The following is a 25,882-nucleotide window of genomic DNA, read 5'->3' as shown; positions in this document are numbered from 1 at the left end:
AAGCTAAATTCAATATTGTCGGACCATTAAGTAATCTCGGAATTGCCTCTATACTAAAGGTAGATTCAATTAGTATAGGCACCTGTGTACCTACTATAGAGATACGAGTATATTACAGCTATCTAATTAATCTGTCCTCTTTCACTAAGCCCGGTTCGTTCAGGAAATAGGCAACTTCCTTCGTTTTCCGGCGCTATTCGTCCGATCAAAAAGAAGTTTTCGATTTGCCGCTTATGTTTTTTTCTATGCAGGAACATATTATGTACACCATGGAAGTAGGAAGTAATAATACGGTATTTGACAACAAGTCAAATCAGTAACTTTTTATTAAACGTCAAAACGCGCACTTAGCATGCGATATTCTATGAAATACTGGAATGTGACGTCACATCGTAATGACGTACTTTTTTAGTTTAATCGATAATTTAAAATGGTTATGAGTTATAACTAACAAAGGACGTGACTTTTACGTATTTTGGAAGACCGTCTATTTAATAATCACTGAGAAATAATTTATTTTTGACATAGTCAAATACCGTATTGGAATGTAAATATTACAACATACACAGCACAATAACATCGTTACTTAAGATTGAGTTAAAACGAGACAGATTTATGTGAGAGATATAGCTCTGTCTCGTTTTAACTAAACTTAAGTAATGATTAAGCGACTCTTAGTACGGCCGATAGTGTCTTCTGCTAATCCGCATTAGTGTGCCGGCCATCGATATAAATGACAAGATATGCCTAAGCGAACAAAAATTTTCACGGTTTTGGAACCAAATAAATTAGCGCCACCTCTTAGATACTAATGAACGACCCTTTAGAAATCCAGACGTCACTGAGGTTGCATTGGTGCTAAATAAACATTTTAGGACCAATGAGTCGGTGCCATTTTGCTTGTTCAATGGCCCTGTCCTTACGAAGTAATATATAAGTCAATGTTGCCGGCAAACGCCGTAACCAGCCTCAACTTGATAGCTACATTTGGCCACACTCCGCGTTATTTCCTAGATCTACTCAAGTATTCATGAAGCTAGTAGATAGTAGTAGCCAGGGATGTACGAGAACGAGATCTTACATTTTGTATTACGGACAGGAGTAAGATTTATCGCTCTACTTGCCTTTCTAGAACATAATATATTAACTAATGAAATTTAAATAGTAGGTATATTCGACGTCTTTTCGGTTCCGTACCTCAAAAGGAAAAACGGAACCCTTATAGGATCACTTTGTTGTCTGTCTGTCTGTCTATCCGTCTGTCTGTCAAGAAACCTACACCTAAACCTACCTACTAAACATACTACCCGTTGACCTAGAATTATGAAATTTGGCAGGTAGGTAGGTCTTATAGCAGATAATATGAGGGCAAAAATTTAAAAACCGTGAATTTGAGGTCACACCACAAGAAAAAAATTAAAATGTGTTCATGAACAAATATTGTTATTTTCAACTTTTTCAAAGTAAGATTACTATACCAAGTGGGTCTATATCATATGAACGGGCTTTACTTGTAGATTCTAAAACTGATTTTTATTTATTTAGACGTATTGTTTGCGAAAACGAAATTTGGAAAAAGAACACCAAAAAAAATTTTGCAAAGCGGTCCAGAAAATCGGTGTTCCTACCTAAATACATTTTAAACAAATGGGCCGAATTGAGAACCACCTCCTTTTTGGAAGTCGGTTAAAAATACGCCCCTGTCAGATGTAATCCACCACAAGTCGTCCTTGCAAGACTGACCGGATGAATAAGACACGAGAAGAGCTCGCGTTGCAGCCTCCATTGTATGCATTGCTAAACAGCTTTGTACAGTCAGCAACAAGGCTAGGTTTGCATCCGCCAGTACAAACCTAGCTTTGTTGTTGGCTGTACTACCGCGGAGTAGGTTTCACTCAGATCTGTTATAGCTAGACAGATAGCTAGATATACAGCATTGTTTGCAGAAAATTCTACGAAATTTGGAAAAAAGGCTGGTGAAGGAAAACATAATATTGTCAATGGTGCGTGAAGTCTGCCAATCCGCACTGGCCAGCGTGGTATCCTATGACCTAAACCCTTTCTCATTCCGAGGGAGACCACAGTAGTGGGCCGGCGATGGGTTGATCATAAGATGTATCCTTGAACCACCTCCTTTTTGGAAGTCGGTTAAAAATACGCCACTGTCAGATGTAATCCACCACAAGTCGTCCTTGCAAGACTGACCGGATGAATAAGACACGAGAAGAGCTCGCGTTGCAGCCTCCATTGTATGCATTGTTAAACAGCTTTGTAGTAACGCGGAGTAAGTTTCACTAGATCGTAAGTGGAGCTATATCCACTGGAGTACCTACTACAAAAGAACGAGTTTTACTACTTTATCACTATACGTTCCAAAAAAAAATCACTGCACAAGATTAGTACAGACTACAGTATAAAGAAAGACACAATAGTCCGTCGCCTTTGATCTCGGGTACGGAACACTTTGTGTGCGAGTTCGACTCGCACTTGACGAGATCTTAAAAACCGATTGTGTGAAGGATATCTATATGCTGTGGTCGTAAGGCAGTGGTCCGACCGCCGACGATGAACGAGAAACGAGTAGAACTAGAAACTTAAACGAGTTGGCGATCAGCGGGAAGCGAGTATGAGTGCGACGAGCGATTACTCGCGCCATTCGCCCACGGTCGCTCACGCTCAGTTCTGTGCATAGATTAATATATTGGTTCTGTGCAAACCTGCGCGCACGTTACACGTATTCAAGCGAGCAAGCATCGCTGAACGAATATCGCTGAGCGAGTTTATTTTCGAAAACTCGTCGCTCAGCGACAAAACTAGTCCCCCTTCACCATTTTACCACCGAACAGCAAGACGTCGGGCGAGTTTCCATCCTTATGTCGTCGACATCCCATCTACACGCACGAAACGTTTTGCGTCATCATTCCTCATACGTATGGCTAAGGTCTGGAATACTCTTCCGCGATATGTGTTTCCTACCAATTACAACCCGGGTATCTTTAAAACAAGAGTGAAAAGACATCTTCTAGGTAAACGCGTCCCATCTTAGGCCACATCATCACTTCCCATCAGGTGTGATTGCGGTCAAGCGTATACCTATAATGGTTAAAAAAAATAAAAAAATAAAGTAAAGCGACTCGTCACTGGCAGTGTGAACAGTCAGAGAGCAACCTTTGATATAATATGCATCTCTTTCGTTTACACGGAATGTACATTTATTGTGAGTTTCTTGAGAGAGAAAATCGGCGATAGTTAGTCGTTTTCTCGCCGGCGGTCCGACCACTGCCTTAAGGAGGGTAGATATAGATACAGGGCTTCAAGCCCGCCCAAGTGCCTACCCAATTGTGTCGGAATCATTTTCTAGATGGCCGCTTAAGTGTATTAAAACAATCTACTCTCTTCGCTGTAAAAATGTACTAGCTCTGAATTTAAAGTGCTCTCCTATTATAGTAGGGGAGCCCAAGAGGCTAAATAAGGATTTACTCGAGCGTCGTGGGGACCTATTGGATTGCGTATTTGATAATTTAATTACTTTGATATTTTTTTTGAATAATTACTTAAGTAGGTACCTTAAATCTGTAAACTGATTTATTCTATTTTTATTTTATTTTTGTGATTTTACTTATATAATGACATTCAAAATGACAAAAAGTGTACTCTGTATGTACCTACTTACTTTGAATAAATATTTGATTTTGAAATATTTGGTTTTGATGATGATTTTGATTTTGTGAAGATCAGGTGCTAACAAGAAAAAAGGGTTAAATGATGTAACCCCTTTCACTGGTGAGGAGATCGCGTACACAGGTTTTCAAAAATGTAAAAATATATTCACATAGAAATGCTCGAGCGCTAGATATTAAAAGTATGATAATGCGCCCCACGTGTGTTTTGTATCGCAAAAATATTTATCTGCCGGTTTGCATAGTGGGTTAGGCTCATTGTCACTTCCCACCAGGTCTATCCTAATTGCAGCCAAGCGCGAAAGACCGAAAGAGCGCGTCAGATATTGAGAAGGGATGTTAAGTGAATCCTCAAGTAGCTCCTATTCAAAAAACTGACGATTTGAACATAACCAAAATTCATGGCTGATTTTTGAAACTTTGTGACTCTCCCATTTCCTTATGTCACGCCTAAATTGTCAGATCAATGAAATGCACACTTTTTAACTTACCTCGTCTTAACCTGACGCGCTCGAGTAAATCCCAAATCCCCTCTTGGGCTCCCCTACCATTAGAGATAATGCCCTCTTAATCTGAGCGTGGAATATTTCAATGTCAGCATTAAGTTAAAACTTCGAGAGTCATCATAATTTGCGTCAGTTTAAGAGATTTATCTTTTTTATCGTTGAATAAAATGTAGTGGTTATTTGTAGTCATAATTTAATTAGATTAGGGTCCTTTGAGATATGCCACATGCTCTTTGATGGACAAAATAATCCATAGAAGAACTAAAATGACCGACATAGCTCCACGAATTATTCAGCTGAAGTGGCAATGGGCAAGTCATTAAATTTTTACCAAAAAATACATTCCAGCAGAAATTACTCTATTGTTATGTTAAAAAATTGAAAAATATTTGTGGTATACGCATTGTGACGTCATTATGCAAGCACGTGATATTTAATTACTTAAAACGCACATGACTCCAAAAAGTTAGAGGTGCGTGCCCGGGATGGAACCCCCGACCTCCGAGAGGAAGGCGGACGTCCTAACCACTAGGCTATCACAGCGGTTAGGTCGTCCAGGACCACTACCTAACGATATTTATGTCGTGGTCCGTCTGCATAGACACTAACATTATCAAAATTTTACAATTTCAACTCAATTACTTACACAGACAGACTTTTTACATAAATAACAAGTTTTTTACTGAACTAAGCCTTTGCAAAGTGCTTTCAAATCGATCGCTAGTATAATGGCCGTAGTCTACCACGCTGGCCAAATGCGGATTGGCAGACTTCACACGCTTTAGAAAACATTATGGGGAACTCTCAGGCATGCAGGTTTCCTCACGATGTTTTCCTTCACCGTTGAAGCGAGAGAGAGTTTTCCACCCGAGCGAAGCCGGGGTGGGTCAACTAGTAAACTTTTAATATTGTAACTTTGCTCTCGTCAAGGTAAAGTGGTAACAATATAAACTATTGTAGGTCACGACCTTTTAACTATCGACACCAGAGGGTCCGAAATCACGAACCCTCAATTAAAACTACAGTTAGGTACCTACTTGCCTGACTGAGAGAAAACACGCATAGGTACCATTGTTAGTGTACGAAGAGTCAAACAATTTTGCTAGTTCTAGCGAAAAATCCATGCTAATATTATAAATGCGAAAGTGTGTCTGTCTGTCTGTCTGCTAGCTTTTCACGGCCCATCCGTTGCACCGATTTTGACGAAATTTAGTACATATAGAGCTTGCATCCCGGGGAAGGACATACGCTACTTTTTGTCCCGGAAAATCAAAGAGTTCCCACGGGATTTTTAAAAACCTAAATCCACGCGGACGAAGTCGCAGGCATCGTCTAGTCTATACTAATATTATAAATGCGAAGTGTGTCTGTCTGTCTGTCTGTCTATCCGTCTGTCTGTCTGCTAGCCTTTCACGGGCCACCCGTTCAACCAATTGTGACGAAATTTGGTACAGCGATAGCTTACATCCCGGGGAAGACATACTTACATAGGCTACTTTTATCCCGGAAAATCAAAGAGTTCCCACGGGATTTTTAAAAGTTCAAATCCACGCGGACGAAGTCGCAGGCATCATCTAGTATTTAATGAAATGAAAAACGCGGAAAATATTAATTTAGGCAAACTTTTATACACAGTACAGTACGCGGCAGAAAGTAATGTACATCGGTCTTTAGAATGACATTTCGGCTTTGGAAAGCATTGTCTCTGTCACTCATAACTATGTGACGTTTTGTCGGCCTCAACGACAGAGACAATGCTCTACAAACCCGCTATCTCCTTCTAAAGGTCGATGTACAACTTTCCGTCGTGTACTCTAATAATACCTAGATGATAAGGGTGTAAGCTATTTCTGTTCCAATATCCATCATCAGCAGCACGGGTCTCCTCTCAGAATGAGAAGGGTTTTGGCCATAGTCTATCACGCTGACCAAGTGCGGATTGGTAGACTTCACATGCCTTTGAGAACATTATAGACAACTCTCAGGCATGCAGGCTTCCTCACGATGTTTTCCTTCACCGTAAGCAAATGATATTTTAATTAATTAAAAACGCACATAACTCCGAAAAGTTGAATCGAACCCCCGACCTCCGATTAGAAGGCGGACGTCCTAACCACTAGGCTATCCACAGCTTATTATTTTACAACAATAATAGTAGAGTTCGCTATAAAATGTCGTCACTAACACTTTTACTATTTATGAAGGTACCTATTTAGATTTTTATCACACTCTTTTGTAACTTGCACTCTATTTTTATTTTATGGATAGGTACCTCTTATCTGTAAGGGTGTACTATAAAGTCTCTTTTGATAGCGTTCTTTAAATATAAGGACACTTTATAGTAGGCTTTCCATGGTGTAAGTCGCAATTTCGTCCGTGTGGACTACACAAATTTCAAACCGCTTTTTTACCCCCATCGGGGTTGAATTTTCAACAATCATTTCGTAGCAGATGCCTACGTCATAATAGCTATCTGCATGCCAAACAGCCCGATTCGTCCAGTAGTTTAAGCTGTACGTTGATAGATCTGTACCCGTAGTACAAGATTTTATGTCTCACCAAACGAAACCAAATTCGAGAGTCGAAATACTTCCGCGTTACAGTAAAATGGACCTAAACAGCCTTGAATTAAAGTCAAATATTCAATGCCACTGATTTTAATTTCGCAATGTTTCCGCTTGGAGCGCTGGCTGTAGAAGTGTAGACAAACTTGTGCTTTAAAACAAGGCTTTTAAGATCCAGTTTACTGTAACGCGGAAGTATTTCGACTCTCGAATTTGGTTTCGTTTGGTGAGACGTAAAATCTTGTACTACGGGTACAGTCAGTCAGTCATATTCGCCGCAGTGGGGTAAAAAAGAAAGTAACAACAACGTATAAAAATTTTGTTGCACCTACTTATTTCTGATACCTACTTTATCAAACCTTCCCTAGACTTTATATAGGTACCATTTTCTGAGCTTCTCTCTCTCTCCGGTCGTTCCTTTATTGCTGAAGATCGTGGTCCTGGCAAACTGCCCTCGAATAGATTACCTGTTTCCACCGGCTTCTGTTGGTGGCCATTTTCACAATGTGATATATTTCGCACCACCTTGCCTGGATACTGGATAGATAGGTGGCGCCGGGCGTCAGCCGGATCGTCCGACAAAATCACCATTGAGTTTGTGTCTGCCATTTCTCTCTTGGGAGAATAGTGCAGTAGTTTCCCGTTGCCTTCTGCACCAGACTTTTAGGGATTATTAGACCCAAGGCCACTGAAGCCTCTTCCAGCCAGTTGCCCGGCTCGGTGAATGGTTATACCGCCATTGGTCGGTCGCCAGAGCCTCGTCCGTTGTCCAGCAGGGAGTACCACGCCGTTGTCCAGCAGGGAGTACCACGTCCGTTGTCCAGCAGGGAGTACCACGTCCGTTGTCCAGCAGGGAGTACCACGTCCGTTGTCCAGCAGGGAGTACCACGTCCGTTGTCCAGCAGGGAGTACCACGAGCAGGTGAGGTTGACATTTAAGGTCGACTAGTCATTGCCGTTCTCTCCCTTACTCCCCAACAGAGCTTTCTGAGCTTAAATCTTCACTTTTCAGTCTTCAGGTTCAGGTTCCACATAACGACAGGCAAATATAAATTAATTTTAATAAGGTATAGCTCAAGTTGGTAATTGGTATGTAACCCTCGAGCGTTTGTACTTGGTAATTATAATAATTGATGTAAAGATAATAGGCCTACAACAAGGTCCTCGCCCTTTCACCGTACTTCGTATGTAAACTGAAATCAGCTTTGAATTTAAATATATAAAAGGAAAAGGTGACTGACTGACTGACTGATATAATCGAATTTTTAAGTAAACAACATTTTTAGACGTTTCCAGTGCTACCAGGATTTTTAAGGAAAATAAATAGTGCAGGGGCATTAACTTATATAATTACTTCGTAAGGACAGGGCCATTGAACAAGCAAAATTGCACCGATTCATTGCTCCTAAAATGTTTATTTAGCACCAATACAACCTCTGTGACGTCTGAGTTTCAAACGGGTCGTTTATTAGTATCTAAGAGGTGGCGCTGATTTATTTGGTTTCTAAATCGTGAAAAATTTTGTTCGCTTGGGCATATCTTGTCATTTATATCGATGTGTTCAAAATTGGTCAGAAACCAGGTCAATACATAAAGGTCGGGTAGCCAATTTTATGGTACCGATATCTAGTTATTAACGACGCCCATAAATAATAATAGCCCCAAGTGTTACTATCATACGCTCAACGCCTAGATAATTATAGTAAAAGGGCAAACGACTACCATACCAAATAACATGCGTATACAGTAAGGGTGATGACGTATGGCGCTGAAACGTGGACACTGACAGTTGGCCTTGTCCACAAGTTCAAAGTCACTCAGCGGGCTATGTTGGGTATCTCTCAGAGGGACAAAATCCGTAATGAGGAAATCCGTAGGAGAACCAGAGTGACCGACATAGCCCAACGAATTAGCCAGCTGAAGTGACAGTGGGCAGGCCACGTCTGCCGCAGAAGCGATGGCCGATGGGGCAGACGTGTTCTGGAGTGGCGACCGCGTATCAGCAAGCGCAGTGTGGGACGACCTCCAACCCGCTGGACTGACGACCTTAAGAAGATAACGGGAAGTGGGTGGATGAGGAAGGCGGAGGATCGTGTGTGGTGGCGTGCTCTTAGGAAGGCCTATGTCCAGCAGTGGACGCAAACAGGCTGATTGATTGATTGACAGTAAGGGTGGATTTATTTAAGAGCTAAAAGATAATGCTTACTTGACTAGGATATTTTTTGGATTTCCGAATAACCAACTGACGCCCGCGACTTTGTCCGCTTGTATTTTATCATGATCATCATGATCAGACCATCGCCGGCTCACTACAGAGCACAGGTCTCCTCTCAAAGTGAGAAGGGGTTTGGCCATAGTCTACCACGCTGGCCATGTGAGGATTGGTATACTTTAACAAACTTTGAGAAGATTATAGAGAACTTTCAGGCATGCAGGTTTCCTCACGATGTTTTCCTTCGCCGTTAAAGCAAGTGATATTAAATTACTTAAAGCGCACATAACTCCGAAAAATTTAAGGTGCGTGCCTGGGATCGAACCCCCGACCTCTGATTAGAAGGCGGACGTCCTCACCATTAGGCTATCATGCACCCCAGGAAAGGACATTACAAAGCTATTTTTGGTCTTGGAAAATCAAACAGGCACTCTCTATAGTCTATACCCTTTTCAAAAGATCACGTCAATCCGTTGCCCCGTTGCGACGTGATTGAAGGACAAACCCACAAACTAACAAACCACTAAACCAACAAACAAACGCACTTTCGCATTTATAATGGGTAGTAATATGGGTACCTAGTGATTTTTCAATTACAGAACACTACTCTGAAATACGTTAGCTAGGACGCATGTTACACTTTCATATCATCATCATCATCTTGACACGGGTCTCCTCTCAAAACGAGAAAGGATCGCCCTACAGGTCATAGTCCGTCACGCAGGCCAAACGCAGATTGGCAGACTTGTCACACCTTTGAGAACAAAAGATGTGAGCTTTTAGTAATATAATGATTTTAAGCTTATTTCGTAGTTATAACAGGTACATACCACGATTAATTTCAAGTTTTTATTTGTCGATATTTCGACCCAATTGCACGGGTCGTCACGACGGTAGCAACGACGGACGGACGGTTTAAGTAATAATATGCCTCTGCCTTCAAGAATTTTTTTTTGCCATAACTTTATAAATAAGGCGGGCAAGTTACGTTGATATTGAGTTAACTTGTATCAAGAAATATCATTCAAATTAGACCCCCTGCTTCTTAGGGCCGATGCATACCTACCTATGGAGTGAAGACTGAAGTGAAGTCGAGAAAGATGTATTCTTTAATAACAATTAAACTCAACTGTATTCTTTCACATAGGGTTCTAAATTCAGCATTCCGAACTAGTGCCAGATTCATCACTTGACAATATTTTTTATTAATAGAGATAACGGACAAATGAGCAGGCGAGTCACCTGATGATTACCGCCGCCCATGAACATTTGTAGCACCAGAGGAACTGCCTATGCGTTGCCGGCCTTTCAGGAATTTGTTGGTCTGCCCCTTGAATAACCCCATGTTGTTATCTAGTGGGAACACCGCCGATGGGAGTTGATTCCACAGTTTGCATGTTGCAGTTTGCAATTAGAAAGCACTTGTAAAAGTTTACTTATTTGTAGAAAAAAACCTTTCTATTTTTACATCTATTTGTATTTGGCTATTGAAAACAAAACGCGGAAGTTTCGAAGGGTGGGTCACGCAGCAGACGAAGAAGAGAGCTGTACTTGGAGTTTATTTACGTAATCAAATCAGAAATTTGGAGATCCGTAGGAAAACCATAACCAACATAGCTCAATGGGTTGCGAAGCTGAAGTGGCAATGGGCAGGGCACATAGGTAGTTCAAAAAACCGATTGGTAAATAAAGCTTAGTTTTTTGAGTGGTTATCAAAAAAGGCGTTACGCTTCGACTCCACTCCAACTCTGCGGGTATGCGTTGCGCTTAGTTCTTAAACAGTTATTTCAAGTACCTCGTAAATCTAAATTTTTGAGAAAGTCTTAAGTAGTTTCTAGGTTTACAAGTTTAAAGTACTAAAGTTTGCGACTTCAGGTGCAAGATGTAAAAAAGTTAGGAAATATGGCGAAATACAAACTCGCAACATTGCAAACTTTTCTAGCAATTTCAGCTAAGTTTTATGTTTAGTACTACCTAGAATCTAGATGATTCCCGCAGCTTTGTACTTGGATTTAGACATATTTTAATGTAGATAACGGGTACATAGGTACCACGATTAGTTTGATGTTTTTATTTGTCGATATTTCAACCCAATTAATGTCGTTGAACCACGAAATAAGCTTAAAATCATTAGATTTAGACTTGTTTTAATCCTGTGGGAACTTTTAAATTTTCGGGTGTTAAATAAAACCGTAAATACGTCTACATAATTCCAAATGAGTGTTTGTAAAGGAGATAGCATAATATGCTATTTTTTGTCTTGGAAAATCAAAGTTCCATTGGATTTTTAAAAATCTAAGCCACGCGGATGAAGTCGAGGGCATTTTAGCTAATAATCATCATCTTGATCAACCCATCGCCAGCTCATGAGAAGGGTTTGGCGGTGGCCATTTTCCACCAAGCCTGGCCAAGAGCGGATTGGCAGACTTCACAGACCTTTGGGAACACTATATGAAGAATTCTCAAGGCGTGCAGGTTCCTCACGATGTTTTCCCTAGTTAATCATAATAATAATTAATTTTCTTATCTATATATATATAAATGACCTTAGGAAGCCCATTTATTTCTCTTCATTTATTTGTCTATCTCAATGTCATCACTTATCTATGTCTATGATTACATAATTTGAATCTGCCGCGCATTGACACGACAGAGCTGTCAAGTGTCAACTGTCAGGTTGTTATTTTATTAAAACGTTAGCTGTGCGAGTGAATTTCGAATTATAATATAAAATTAGAATTTAAAGTTTAAACAATACCTATTTAATAACAGTGAAATAATAGCTTCAATTGTTGTTTCTCTTTACAGGTAAGATAATCTTTAACACCTTAGGTGTTTGGTTCTTGTAAAATGTCAGGTCGTTAATAAAACATAATACTCTTTACAGAGCAACGCAAGATCTTTTATTTCACAAGTGTGTTTATAAACACATTATAAAACAACAATTGAAGCTATTATTTCACTGTTATTAGGTATTGTTTAAACTTTAAATTCTAATTTTATATTATAATTCGAAATTCACTCGCACAGCTAACGTTTTAATAAAATAACAACCTGACAGTTGACACTTGACAGCTCTGTCGTGTCAATGCGCGGCAGATTCAAATTATGTAATCATAGACATAGATAAGTGATGACATTGACATAGACAAATAAATGAAGAGAAATAAATGGGCTTCCTAAGGTCATTTATATATATAAAAGGAAAAGGTGACTGACTGACTGACTGAGTGACTGACTAATCTATCAACGCACAGCTCAAATTACTGGACGGATCGGGCTGAAATTTGGCAAGCAGATAGCTAGGTACTATGACGTAGCCATCCGCTAAGAAAGGATTTTTGAAAATTCACCCCCTAAGGAGGTGAAATAAGAGTTTGTAAGTTAAGTAGTCCACGCGGACGAAGTCGCAAGCATAAGCTAGCGCACTCTGACTTAGCTTAGACTTAAGACAGAGTTAAAACAAGACAGAGCAATATCTCTCACATAAATCTGTCTCGTTTGAACTCAATCCTGAGTCAAAGTGCGCTCTATAGATCTGTCTTAGAGTCGAGAGAGAAAATAAAAATAAAAATATTTTTTAATTGACCTAGAATAAAATAGGTCGTTTCATTCATTTGCCTTTCACATTGAACGATATTAGTTATAATGCAGTTATGTACATTTTTAAAATCTATTTAGAGTTAAAGTGGTCGCGCCGAGGGAAAGAAAAACAGGTCACTGAAAAGGCTTTGAAGGTATTTATATTCTCGACGAGAAATAATATCTTGGCGAGTTAATGTAGCTTGCAGAGTCTGCATTGAATCTAAATCTAAATATTAAATAAAAGGAACAGGTGACTGACTGACTGACTGATAATCTTTCAATGGCTATAGCTATTATGAGAAAAGATTTTAGAAAATTCAATAAGAATTATCCTATACAATAATCCTATTTTTAGGGTTCCGTACCTCAAAAGGAAAAACGGAACCCTTATAGGATCACTTTGTTGTCTGTCTGTCTGTCTGTCTGTCTGTCTGTCTGTCTGTCAAGAAACCTACAGGGTATTTCCCGTTGACCTAGAATCATGAAATTTGGCAGGTAGGTAGATCTTATAGCTGACATTTGGGGAAAAATCTGAAAACCGTGAATTTAGGGTTAGATCACACAAAAAAAATTAAATTGTGGTCATGAACTAATAATTAGTATTTTCAACTTTCGAAGTGAGTGACTATATCAAGTGGGGTATCATATGAAAGGTCTTCACCTGTACATTCTAAAACAGATTTTCTTTTATTTTTATGCATCATAGTTTTTGAATTATCGTGCAAAATGTCGAAAGAATACGACTGTAGTACGGAACCCTCATTGCGCGAGCCTGACTCGCACTTGGCCGGTTTTTTTTAATTACCACGCGTGTTCAATTGTTTAATTTTTAGAAAACATTTATTTCGTAAATAAGCCACCAAGACTCCAAATTAACTCATCTCGGATTAGTCTTGGACTCAGGATTACAACGGCTCTTGGTGACAGTTTCAAAACTCTATGAATTTTAAGCAACTGGATATTTCAATTTTTAATAAGCTCCACATTTATTGGCACGAGGGAGGCGTCGTCACAAATTATCTTTTAAATTGAAAAGGAAGATAGATTTACTTAATTGAAGATTAACCACTGTAGAAATCTAAATATGTAAAAGGAAAAGGTGACTGACTGAATGACTGTCTGACTGAATGATCTATCAACGCACAGCTCAAACTACTGGACGGATCGGGCTGAAATTTGGCATGCAGATAGCCGTTATGACGTAGCCATCCGCTAAGAAAGGATTTTTGAAAATTCAACCCCTAAAGGGGTGAAATAGGGGTTTGAAATTTGTGTAGTCCACGCGTACGAAGTCGCGAGCATAAGTAGGTAATAAAGCATAAGTAAGCAAAAGTAATGTACATCGACCTTAAGGAGGAGACAGCAAATTTGTACAGCGTTGTCCCTGTCTTTGAGACCGACAAAACGTCATATAGGTATGAGTGACAGAGACAACGCTCTCCAAAGCCGAAATGTCATTCTAAAGACCGATGTACATTACTTTCGGCCGCGTACTCCTACCTACTTATAACTATTTGTATGAACTGACTGATCTATCAACGCACAGCAATCCGCTGGGGATAGAATCTTGAATTATTGACAGCAGGTTCATTTTATAAGGTAGGTACTCAGAAAGGATTTTTGGAAAATTATACAAATGGATAAAAATATTAAAAATAAAGTACAGTGTGAAAGTCCGTCATTTTTCAAGTCATTATTTGGATTTGACGGCAAAAAATGACGAAGGTGTTTCATGATTTTTGGAAAATTCACAGGCCTCTGACCTTGTACCTGCGCAGTGGGTGATTTATCGATGATGTAAACCATAATCTGAAATTTTCACAGAATGTGTATTTCTATTGCCGCTATAACACAAATAGTAATGATTTCAAAATGGCCGCCATGTAAAAAACATTTTAAAGTGTTATTTCATGTAAGACGGTACGGAACCTTTCGTGTGGTAGTCCGACACGCTCTTGACTGGGTTTTTTCAGCTAGATATCACGTTTTCAGGATGTCGTTCCAATTATAACTTTTTTTTGCGAGGCTTCCGAATTTTGCGCAAGTTCCGGTGTTTTAGCTCGTTGCCGGTTGACAAAATAATAATTAGAATAATTTAACTTGTCCTAACAAGTCGTGCCTGTTCGTCCGTCCGTTTGTCTGTCAGCTCAGCGGGCTGTATCTCCTGGACCATAATAGATAGAGACTAGAGAATTTCTCAGAAACAGGCTCATGTATATTATTTACATGGGGTCTTAAAAATTAGGTAATCAGTCACAATTCACAAATTACAAATTCACAAAGTTGGTAACAGTCAGTTTTTTTGCGAGGCTTCCGAATTTCCCGCAAGTTCCGGTGTTTTAGCGGGTTCCCGGTTGTAAATAATAATTAAACTTGTGCCAACAAGCCGTGTAATCCCACGGCGAGGGGTTTCTAATTGTTTGAGTTTACCTACAAGTCACAAGGGGTGCTTTCATTTTAAGTGAAAGGATTTTGTCCCTTTATTTAGGTATTAGCTGACTGCCCGCTACTTCGTCCGCGTAAATTTAGTTTTTAAAAATCCCTCACAGGAGGCGCCCTTAGGAGGACGTTGCCCCCCGACCTCTCGAATTATTTCTGCGAGCCCTAGGGCTCACCCCCAGGCGAAGCTTCGCGCTCGCCAACCCCCCCGGTGACGCTGTAGCGGCCAGTAGGGCCTACGCAGCATAGTCAATCCGAAACAACACACACAAATCTTTGATTTTCCGGGATGAAAAGTAACCTATGTCACTGGTCTTTATCTTTCAATAAGAGCACTTCATAGCAATGATTTTATAATATAGGTCTGCAAAAAGCCCAGCGAATATGTCTGAAAATTAAAACTGTTTCACATATTAGGTAACACAATATTAAATCTCGATGAATTTCGCAACACTCCCGATACGAAACATCGCGCCGGTGAGCGTGAATAACTCAACGAGATACTCCACAATCTTCATAGCGACGATGGGACTGCCATGTTCGCTAAATATTTCAGGACAGAACAGAAAGAACCACCCATGGACGGAAAGCATGGATTTGATTTCCTCCAGCAATGCACAAGGCTGCAATTGCTTGTACAGTAGGGCATAATATTATTATTGTAATGTTTTTGTTGTTATTTATTTATTTCCACAAAAAACAAAAGATTATAATGTTGGTTTCTTCGTGCTCGTAAGCGCTTGGCGGCTTGTCTGAGTAACAATGTATAACTAACAAAGTATGCGGTTAAGTACTAACTATGTAGTTAACAATAAGAATTAGTATACAGGGTGTAACCAGAACGCTGGCAAAAACGAAGACAGTTGATAGTACTGATGATTACTGATATGATACCACAAAAAGACGCGAAAAAAACTATTAAAAAATCCTATAATTTTGTAAAAATTCACGGTATATTGCAAATAAAACATCTGACTAACGTTAGATGTCAAAGACCGTTGCGTAAGTAGGCCACTCGGAGGCAATGCTGAGTGGTAGGTGGGGCATTGACCCGAGTTTTGCACGCTATACATTGCGGATTTGAAAAATACTAAAAACTACAAAATGAGGCAAATGATTATTAGTATTGGATTGTGTTTAGGTAGTATTGGCCCCGATTCTCTAGTCTCTGTCTAAACTAAATTTAGAGTATCTGCATCCCTTTCTTTTTACTAATGCTAAAAAAGGAACGGAACATGACTTTCACATTTAAAGACTCTAAATTTTAGTGCACAATACAAATTTAAACAGTAGGTTCGCGAGTGCGTGCTAAAATCACGGGTTTTACCATCTAAAAATTAAATTTAGAAATGTCAAACTGCTTCTGTCCTTTTCATATTACAATAGTAAGAAGAGGGTGCGAATACTCTAAAATTAGGTTGTGCTTAGAATCGGTGCCATTTAGCGCTAAGTCTTTGCTAGCGTTCTGGTTACACCCTGTATAGTGCGGTAAGCGTGGTCACCCTCGCCTGTGATGCCTCTCCAGTATCAGCGGTTTTTCTAGTAAATGCGGAGAACTTGAACTTTCTAAGGGACTGTCAGTGGATTTATACACAATCCCTTGAGATACGAGGATCTAGTTATTTTATTTCAATCTTATTATAAAATAATATGATACTTACTTACTTTTATTTATGCGCGGGATTGCAATTAGGTAGGTACTCTTTACAATCCTAATCCTAATCCTAATAATATTATGAATGTGAAAGTGTGGATGTTTGGATGTTTGTCACTCAATCTTATCAGACATTATGCTGAGCTGTACACCTATGTGATAAAAAATTTTTACAAAAAAAATAAAAACCGACTTCGTTACACAAACACTTAAAATTGAAAAATAATTTAATTTATTACCGAATATATTATGTATACAAGAGTTAATATAGTTCCATAATAATACTTTTTGGTGCCGGTGCCAATTAGCTTTCGCGAATCGTCTAGACTTCATATTTTTATGGGACTCCACCATGGCACCTCATTGGCACCGACCCCAAAAAATATTATTATGGAACTATATTAACTCTTGTATACATAATATATTCGGTAATAAATTAAATTATTTTTCAATTTTTAGTGTTTGTGTAACGAAGTCGGTTTTTATTTTTTTTGTAAAAAAATTTTATTTCCCAATTTTTAGTGGCCCCATGGAATTATGCTATTACTGGTTAAAAGTCTACTGTTTACTAAGCTATTACACTGATCGCGAGCAATTTACTCTTATCCGTTGAGGAGTTCCAGTATCTATCTTCGAAGATGTTCATCAGATCTTCACCAAATTGAAATGGGACCAACTTTGAAGTATACCCTTTCAAACAAAAAAAGAATTATCAAAATCGGTCTAGGCGTTTTCGAGTAATCGGGGAACATACATTAAAAAAAAAAAAAAAAAAAAAAAAAGATTCCGACGAATTGAGAACCTCCTCCTTTTTTTGAAGTCGGTTAAAAATGTTACATTTCTACTTTGTTTTTATCTGTGACACCAACAACAAATAAATGCATTTTCTTTCTTACTTTCTTTCTTTCTAGCCGTAAATTAAAAATCTTTTTTATTGTTTCAGGCACTCTGCTGTGGACGTGGTCGCGGAGGCGAAAAGGGATCGTGACGTCAGCAAAATATGGCCGCCGTCAGACAACGACAGGTAAATTATTTTGCCAACTATACCCGTGGATGTATGTATGGAGTAATAATTTGTGGATTATGGATGAAATATCTAAAAAAAAAAAATTGAAAAAAAAATTACGAAATACTTCTTGATTCCATAGCGATATCTTATTTTTATCAAATTCGAATAGAATCTAATGCGTAGTTTCTAGTTCCGGTACGATGCCGTGTAGAAACCAAAGGGGCATGGGTTTAATGAAAACTGTCACACCGCTTTTCGATAGGATGGTAGCTAGCCACCGCCGCAGGCACCCACCAGACCAGACCAGATACAATTTAGAATTTATATTATATTCCCAAATTGTCACTATACACTACAGCGTTTACCGCTGCGCCAGGGAGGTCGTCAAAGCATCGAATTCCGACGGCCCAATTGGTTTCATGGATTTGATCAACGTGGAGTTGTACAAGTCAATTTGAAAGGCATAAGTATTTTGAATTTGACTCTAGGATATAACTTCTTGATTGTAAATAAATTAGGTACTAGCAGCTTCGAGGATTGACATATACACACACACACACAAACACAGACAGTTGATATGATATACACCTTTCTGTCCCAGGTTGTCAGCATATTCCCCCGACCGCTCGTCCTTGCTACGCTCACACGCCGCCAAGTCAGCCGAGTGCAGCGGCCAGGGGTCCCCCAAAGCCAGGAGAACCCCCAGGGAGTCGCGGCGAGTGTCCCTCGCACAGGCCCCGGGATACGTGCAGCTCAACCAGTATAGACTGCTGGAGCCGATTGGTCAGGTAATCAAGTCCTACAAGTCAGCTGATAGCCAGGAGAAAACCCTGGGAGATGCGGCGATTGTCCTTCGCACTCCCACCCACAAGCGGTGGGTTCCGCACTCAATGGTGTAAGAGTGTGACTATCGAATTATTTTCCCAACGAGTCACACCCACAGTAAAAGTGTGACTCGTTGGAAATTCTGATGGATTAAAAGGTTGCAACTAGTAACAGTGTGACTCGATGGGGCAAAAGTCAATGAATTCTCAACGAGTCACACTGTGACATGATAAGTGTAATTCGTTGGGAACCTACCGCGCATGTCCCTGGAATGAGATACGTGCTGCTCAACCAGTATAGCTGCTACAAGTCAGCTGAGTGCAGTAGCCAGGAGAACACCCAGAGAGACGCGGCGAGTGTCCCTCGCACTCCCACCCACATGTGGTGGATTCCGCACCCAATCGTATAGAGTGTGACTATCGAATTCTTTTCCCAACGAGTCACACCCACAGTCAAAGTGTGACTCGTTGGGAATTCTGATGGACGTCTGACGTCACGAAGGTGGACGTCCTCACCATTAGTCCTCACGTTAGTAGCGTGTGGCATGGTACAGCGATATCTATGTAGGATGACGCACCGCTCAGGCACCGCACCGCCAACGCATCGTATGGCTTCACTCTAGTATATCCTGAAGAACGCCTATTGACGAGCCTTGCTAAAGTAGCTGCTTTCGGTTTCCAGGGTTCATACGGCATCGTCAAGTTAGCCTACAGCGAAGAAGATGACACGCATTATGTAAGTTATTATTTATTTCAAACTCTAACTCAAATTATTTATTCAGAATAGGTAAAATTTTACGCTTACCAAAAGTTTAATTTGTAAGATGATATAGTGGTGATAATTAATACTTACTCAAAACTAAAGCTACGAGGGTTCCAAACGCGCCCAGGTTTGAGAAGAGCCCACAACAAACTCAGCCGGGTATTCTTTTTACTATCACCACTTTGTTAGTTCAATGCTTATTATAATTTGATAATTTGTAACATACTAGCTGTTGCCCGCGACTCCGTCTGTGTGGATTTAGGTTTTTATAAATCCCGTGGGAACGCTTTGATTTTCCGGGATAAAAAGGAGCCTATGTCATTCTTCAAGTCTTTAACTATATACTCATTCAAAAAATCACGTTGATCCGTTGCTCTTTACGAGTTGCGACGTTATGAAAATAAAAAACCAGCCAAGTGCGAGTCAGGCTCACGCAACGCGGATTCCGTACTACAGTCGTATTTTTTCGACATTTTGCACGACAATTCAAAAACTATGATGCATAAAAATAAATAAAAATCTGTTTTAGAATGCACAGGTGGATATATGTAGTTATCTTACTTCAAAAATTGAAAATACTAATTATTAGTTTATGACCACAATTTAATTTTTTTGTGTGTTACAAATGCACGGTTTTAAGATTTTTCCTCGAATGTTTGCTACGAGACCTACCTACCTGCCAAATTTCATGATTCTAGGTCAACTAGAAGTATCCTGTAGGTTTCTTGACAGACCGACAGACAGACTGACAACAAAGTGATCCTGTAAGGGTTCCGTTTTTCCTTTTGAGGTACGGAACCCTAAAAACACATAGTCTGTCGCACTTTGTGTTTGCTCCATCGTTTTCAATATTGGTTTTCAATTGGCGTGTGTCGAGGGAAAATTAAATACACGCACAAAAGCGTTCATCGCATGTAGTTTGATTGATTAGATTGTCAGGTAATTACCAAACGAAATTACCTAATTGTACAAGTACAGAATAAAATACTGAATGCGAAATTTAATTTTATGTGTTACAGTAATTTATTTAACACTAGACGTGATGCCCGCAACTTCATCCGAGTGGAATTAGGTTTTAAAAATCCCGTGGGAATTCTTTGATTTTCCGGGATTAAAAGTAGCATATGTCACTCTCCAGGTCTTTATTTTATACCCATATGCAAAAAATCACGTCAATCCGTTGCACCGTTGCAACGTGATTGAAGGACAAACTAACAAACCAACAAATAAACACACTTTCACATTTATAATATAATAATTTATATAAATAATTTATATAAATAATTTATAATAATATACTGACTAGATGATTCCCGCGACTTCGTCCGCGTTTACGTCTTTTACAAATCCAAAGCCCAAGCATATCCGTAAAAAGCTGTGGGCTAAGAGCCAGCGCGTGCCAGACCTTCGTTATTTTATAACAGCTGCATATTGTCCCCAACACTGGGAGAAACGATCAGCGACTATGAAGTTCGAATCATAGTAGCTTTGTAAGATAACAGGTACAATATAACTTTAACTATGGAAATCGATAGAGTATGACGTAAGAAATAATCGGTGGAAAAAAATATAGCCTCCGCATTAAAAAGCTAAAGCTAGAAATACGATTTTGCAAATCAATCTTCTAACAAAAAATTTGCTGTTAGGTACCTTTTTTTTTTGTTCTTCTTCTGGCTTTGTTAGGTAGGTACCTATCTAGTAGGTACTATTTTCTAGGGTTCCGTATCCGAAGGGTGCCAACGGGAGTCTATTATCTGAGTGATGTCCGTCTGTCTGTCTTTCGTCTGTCCGTCCGTCTGTCTGTCAGCGCAGCGGACTATCTATATATTTAGAAGGGAAACCTGACTGACTGACAGATCTATCAACGCACAGCTCAAACTCAATAGTTTGAACTGCCAAATTTCAGCCCGATCCATCCAGTGATGGATCTTGGCATGCAGATAGCTATTATGACGTAGACATCCGCTAAGAAAGGTCATTTGATAACTCAATCGCTAAAGGGCTAAAACAGGTGTTTGAAATTTGTGTAGTCCACGCCGACGAAGTCGCAGGCATGAGCTGTCATCGCAATAGGTAGAGAGTTAAAATTATTATCAAAGTGTTGTCGTTACAACACAGAATAAAAATTTCAAAATGGCCGCCATGTAAGTTAAAAAAAAATACATCATCTTTAACATGGTACGGAATCCTTCGTGTGCGAGCCCGACTCGCACTTGGCCGGTTTTTTCTTAGTCGCCGGATAATTAATTAAGATTCCAAAGAAGACCATAAAGGGGCGGACAGCGCGATGGCAATCAATATGTTAATGTTGGTTGGTGCCAAAGTTCATGGCGACTGATCGTTATCGATGTACATGTCGTGTCGCAATTAACCTGTTGTGCAGGACATGCTAATCTGTGATTACATGTAAAACATAGCTTAGTTATTCTTGAAAGAAAATTGTTCAAAGTAAGTTTTAACCAGCTAGAAAAAATAAAATACGGCGTTTTGTGACAAAAAGATTTTCTTTGGTAGGATTGGTCCTTAAGACCTAAGAAAGAATTTAACATATTTTACATATTTTATAGTGTAGTGTAGTGTAGTCAATTCAAAGAAGTCCGCAATTTTTGATATGTATTTAACGTTATTAAGATATAACATACTTTATCATTTTCTTATTTTCATGGTGGTCATTTTTATTATTTTTGTTGTTAAAGCGGCAATAGCACTATCTGTGAAAATTTACCTCTCTACCTATTACGGTTCATGAGATACAGCCCGCTGACAGACAGACGGACAGCCAGGGGAGGGTTAGTAAAAGGTCCCGTTGGCACCCTTCGGAGTCATCATCATCATTCATCATTATCATCAGCCTGTGGATGTCCACTGTTGGACATAGGCCTTCCCTAAAGAGCGCCACCACACCCGGTCCTCAGCCTTCCTCATCCAGCCACTTCCCGCCAGCCTCTTTATATCGTCGGTCCATCGTGCTGGAGGGCGTCCCATACTACGCTTGCTTAAACGCGATCTCCACTCAAGGACTTTCCGGCTCCAACGGCCATCACCTCTACCCTTCGGAATACGTAACCCTAAATGATTTAAACTAACTAGGTAGTTATTCTGTTCAGGCAATGAAGATCCTCTCAAAACGCAAGCTGATGCGGCGTGCGGGCCTCTTCGGGAGGACGCCTCCGAGGAAAACCGGCCCCGGCCCTCCTTCCGACCCGCTGCAGAGGGTGTACAGGGAAATTGCTGTGCTCAAGAAGTTGGACCATCCCAACGTTGTCAAACTAGTTGAGGTATATACAGGCTGTAAACAGAACGCTGGCATTTAAACGAAGACAGATGATAGATCGGTCACTCAAAATGGTTAACGTTTACTGAGATTTTTGGGTTTGTCATTTGTATGGGATTACGTAACACAGAGAGCCCTATTATAACTTCTCTCCGTGGATAGAGTATACATACAGGCTGTAACCAGAACGCTGGGAAAAACGAAGACAGGATAGTACTGATGATTACCGATATGAAAAAAATCCTATTTTGTAAAAGCTTACAATATATTACAAATAAAACATCTGACTGACGCTAGAAGTCAGTCACGTAAGTAGGCCACTCGAAGTCAATGCCGCGTCGTAGGCGGGGCATTGACCCAAGTTTTGCACGCTAAACATTGCGGGTGTGAAAAATACTAAATCACTAACTACAAAATGAGGCAAACGGTTATTGGTATTGGATTGTGTTTAGGTATTATAACAATAACGCTAAGTTTTGCTAGCGTTCTGGTTACACCCTGTATAGCGTTCTGGTTACACCCTGTATAGCGTTCTGGTTACACTCTGTAATATTGGGTCCAGTAGGTTTCGATTTTGTTTTTGTTTTTACGGTTATTTACTCCATTCCTAGCATAAACGCTGTGATTCTCCTACTCAAAATAAAAAAAATAAAATCGGAGGCCGGGGGTTCGACCCCGGGCACGCACCACTAACTTTTCGGAGCTATGTGTGTTTTAATTAAGTAAATGTCACTTGCTTTAACGGTGAAGGAAAACATCGTGAGGAAACCTGCATGCCTTAGAGTTCTCCATAATGTTCTCAAAGGTGTGTGAAGTCTGCCACTGAGCACATGGCCAAAACCCTTCTCACTCTGAGAGGAGACCCGTGCTCTGTAGTGAGCCGGCGATGGGTTGATCATGATGATGATGATTCCATTCCTAGTGGCTATAGGTAGTCTATAACTCGTATTCAACAATGCCACTGCCATTAATTATGTGGTTTTAGTGAACATGTCAGTAATTTGTGGTCGCTGTAATGGGAGATAGTGTTATTATTTAAGTGATTTATGCACTTAAATTACAAAGACTGGGGGCACACGATGCGTTGCGGCGCCGCACCGTAAAGATTTCACAATATCAGCGGGCACACGAGCGGTGCGGCGCCGCAACGTTGTTATGTCGCAGCGGCGCCGTAGCAGCGTTGGACAGTATGTTAATAAAAACAACTGAGCGGTGCCGCTCCGACGCGGACGTCGCAACCATAGAGCAGAAACAAACTTTGTTTCTCCTCTATGGTCGCAACGCATTCACCCCTCCCCGCCTCGTCTCGGTGGTTGCAAGTCCGGTGCGGCGCCGGAGCGCATCGTGTGTCCTCGCTCTTAGGGCCTGTTTCACAGCCGCCAGAGAAATTTGATCTAACGAATAAATTTGACGTTACTTATGACAGTTTTCGTATTGGGATTCTGTCAAAATGACTTTATTCGTTAGATAAAGTGTATTTGGTGGTTGTGAAAGACCCCTAAGTAAACTAAATATAAACTATAGCGTACTATAACACTATAATATAAGTTAGCATTTACCTGCAATCTCAGTTCTCTCAGTGATGATGCAGATACAGTTTACAATAGATGCGGATTGCGGGCTAACTTAGAAGGGGTATGGCAGTTTTATAAAACCTATAGGTACCACCCCACCCACCAAACCCTTTATCGGTTTCTACACGGCATCGTACCGTAACGCTAAATTGCTTGGCGACACGGCTGCGCCAGTAGGGTGGCAACTAGTCACGGCCGTAGTCTCCCACCAGACCAGACCAGAGACAATTTAGAAATTATAAATTCCCAAATTGTCCATGTCGGGAGTCAAACCTGGGACCTCACTTATGAGACCACAGCGCTTACATCTGCACCAGGGAGATCATCAAAACCTTACCTACCATTATTTTAACTAACATAGCATCATTTGGTTGTAGGTGTTAGATGACCCGGCGGAAGACCAGCTGTACCTCGTGTTCCAGCTGTTGGAAGGTGGGCCCGTGATCGACGTGCCCACAGAAAACCCTCTGAGTGAGGAGACTGCGAGGAAGTACTTCAGAGATGTGGTGCTGGGCGTTGAATATTGTGAGTAGGAGTTCCGACATCCTAAGAAATCCTTGACTTCAGAGTGAAATCGACGTTTATATAGGTAGTACGCGACAGGTTGAGATGGCAATCGTGGTGAAGTGGGGGGAGGCCCCGCACACCCGCACGTCACCCGCGCTCGCCCGCACGGGTTATTGCAGGGCGTGCGGGGCGTCCCCACCCCAATTGCCATCTGGTTTATATCGCATACTAGTTTAGATTTAACATGTCAAAATCTATTTGTTCATCAATATTAAAGGAAAAGGTGACTGACTGACTGACTGATGTATCAACGCACAGCTCAAACCACTGGACGGATCGGGCTGAAATTTGGCATGCAGATAGTTATTATGTCGTAGGCATCCGCTAAGAAAGGATTTCTGAAAATTCAACCCCTTAGGGTGAAATAGGGATTTATTTGTGTAATCCACGCTGACGAAGTCGCGAGCATAAGCTAGTCATTAATATCTCATTTGGCTGTGACGCGAATACATCCTAATAGCAGAACAGCAAAATCCTTTGATCCCGCTGCCATACAACGGCCGATTTTCATCTATTTCACTTCGCGACACCCCCCCCCCCCCCCCCACACTTCACTCGCCCACGAATGTTAATTCATCAATAGGCTACTTGACACTTTTTTTAAGTAGGTCTTAAATGGTTAATATTTGTCCTATTAGATCAAAAAAATTAACACTATATTTTTTTGCGCCCTAAAAACCGTAAAACTTTAATTTAAAAATATATTTTTTTAGACAGGTGAAAACACTGTCGGCCATGTTTGGCCGATAGATTATCTGTGCTCTGACTTCATGCATTTGTAAACAACAGCAAAACCTTCCAAAGTTTAATAAACATGACTTCTATACTAGTTTACATGAAAAATATAGTAATTATCGTTATTGTATCACCCGAGAATGTAAAAACGCATCGATAAAGACCACAGGAAAGTTGTGGATTAGAGTGCCCAGTGAAATAAATATACGTAACACGCGAAGACTTGCTTAAAGGGATCCTATATCACTAACGACTGCAACCCAAATTTATTTTTGCAAAGATATATATATAAATTAGTCAGGACTTGAAATTTTATATATATGGATACTACGTTAGTCCCCGCGTGACATAGGGATGACATTTCTTTGTTTACATATTGAATGACGTCACATCATGGCTGACAGCGTTTTCTGCGTTTCTAATAAAAATAAAAACTGTATTTTTTTTAATTGGATTTATATATCCATCCTGCGTTTTTAATAATTGTTATTGATATA

The 25,882-nt window shown here is 40.1% G+C and overlaps 1 protein-coding gene across 2 annotated transcripts in view; it reads left to right on the top strand.

Moving 5' to 3' along the window:
* LOC117985236 (calcium/calmodulin-dependent protein kinase kinase 1) overlaps positions 1 to 25,882 on the top strand; it is a 131,772-nt gene that overhangs the window by 94,538 nt on the left and 11,352 nt on the right. For both annotated transcript variants that reach the window (XM_069500912.1, XM_034971927.2), the window contains 5 exons: positions 17,583 to 17,663; positions 18,250 to 18,436; positions 19,155 to 19,208; positions 22,343 to 22,513; positions 24,461 to 24,608. In XM_069500912.1, coding sequence (XP_069357013.1) covers positions 17,583 to 17,663; positions 18,250 to 18,436; positions 19,155 to 19,208; positions 22,343 to 22,513; positions 24,461 to 24,608 — 641 coding nt within the window. The remainder of the gene's footprint in view (positions 1 to 17,582; positions 17,664 to 18,249; positions 18,437 to 19,154; positions 19,209 to 22,342; positions 22,514 to 24,460; positions 24,609 to 25,882) is intronic.

This window comes from Maniola hyperantus, chromosome 9 (genome assembly GCF_902806685.2).
Source record: "Maniola hyperantus chromosome 9, iAphHyp1.2, whole genome shotgun sequence".
Taxonomy (NCBI): Eukaryota; Metazoa; Arthropoda; class Insecta; order Lepidoptera; family Nymphalidae; genus Maniola; species Maniola hyperantus.
This window is presented reverse-complemented; position numbering and strand designations above follow the sequence as displayed.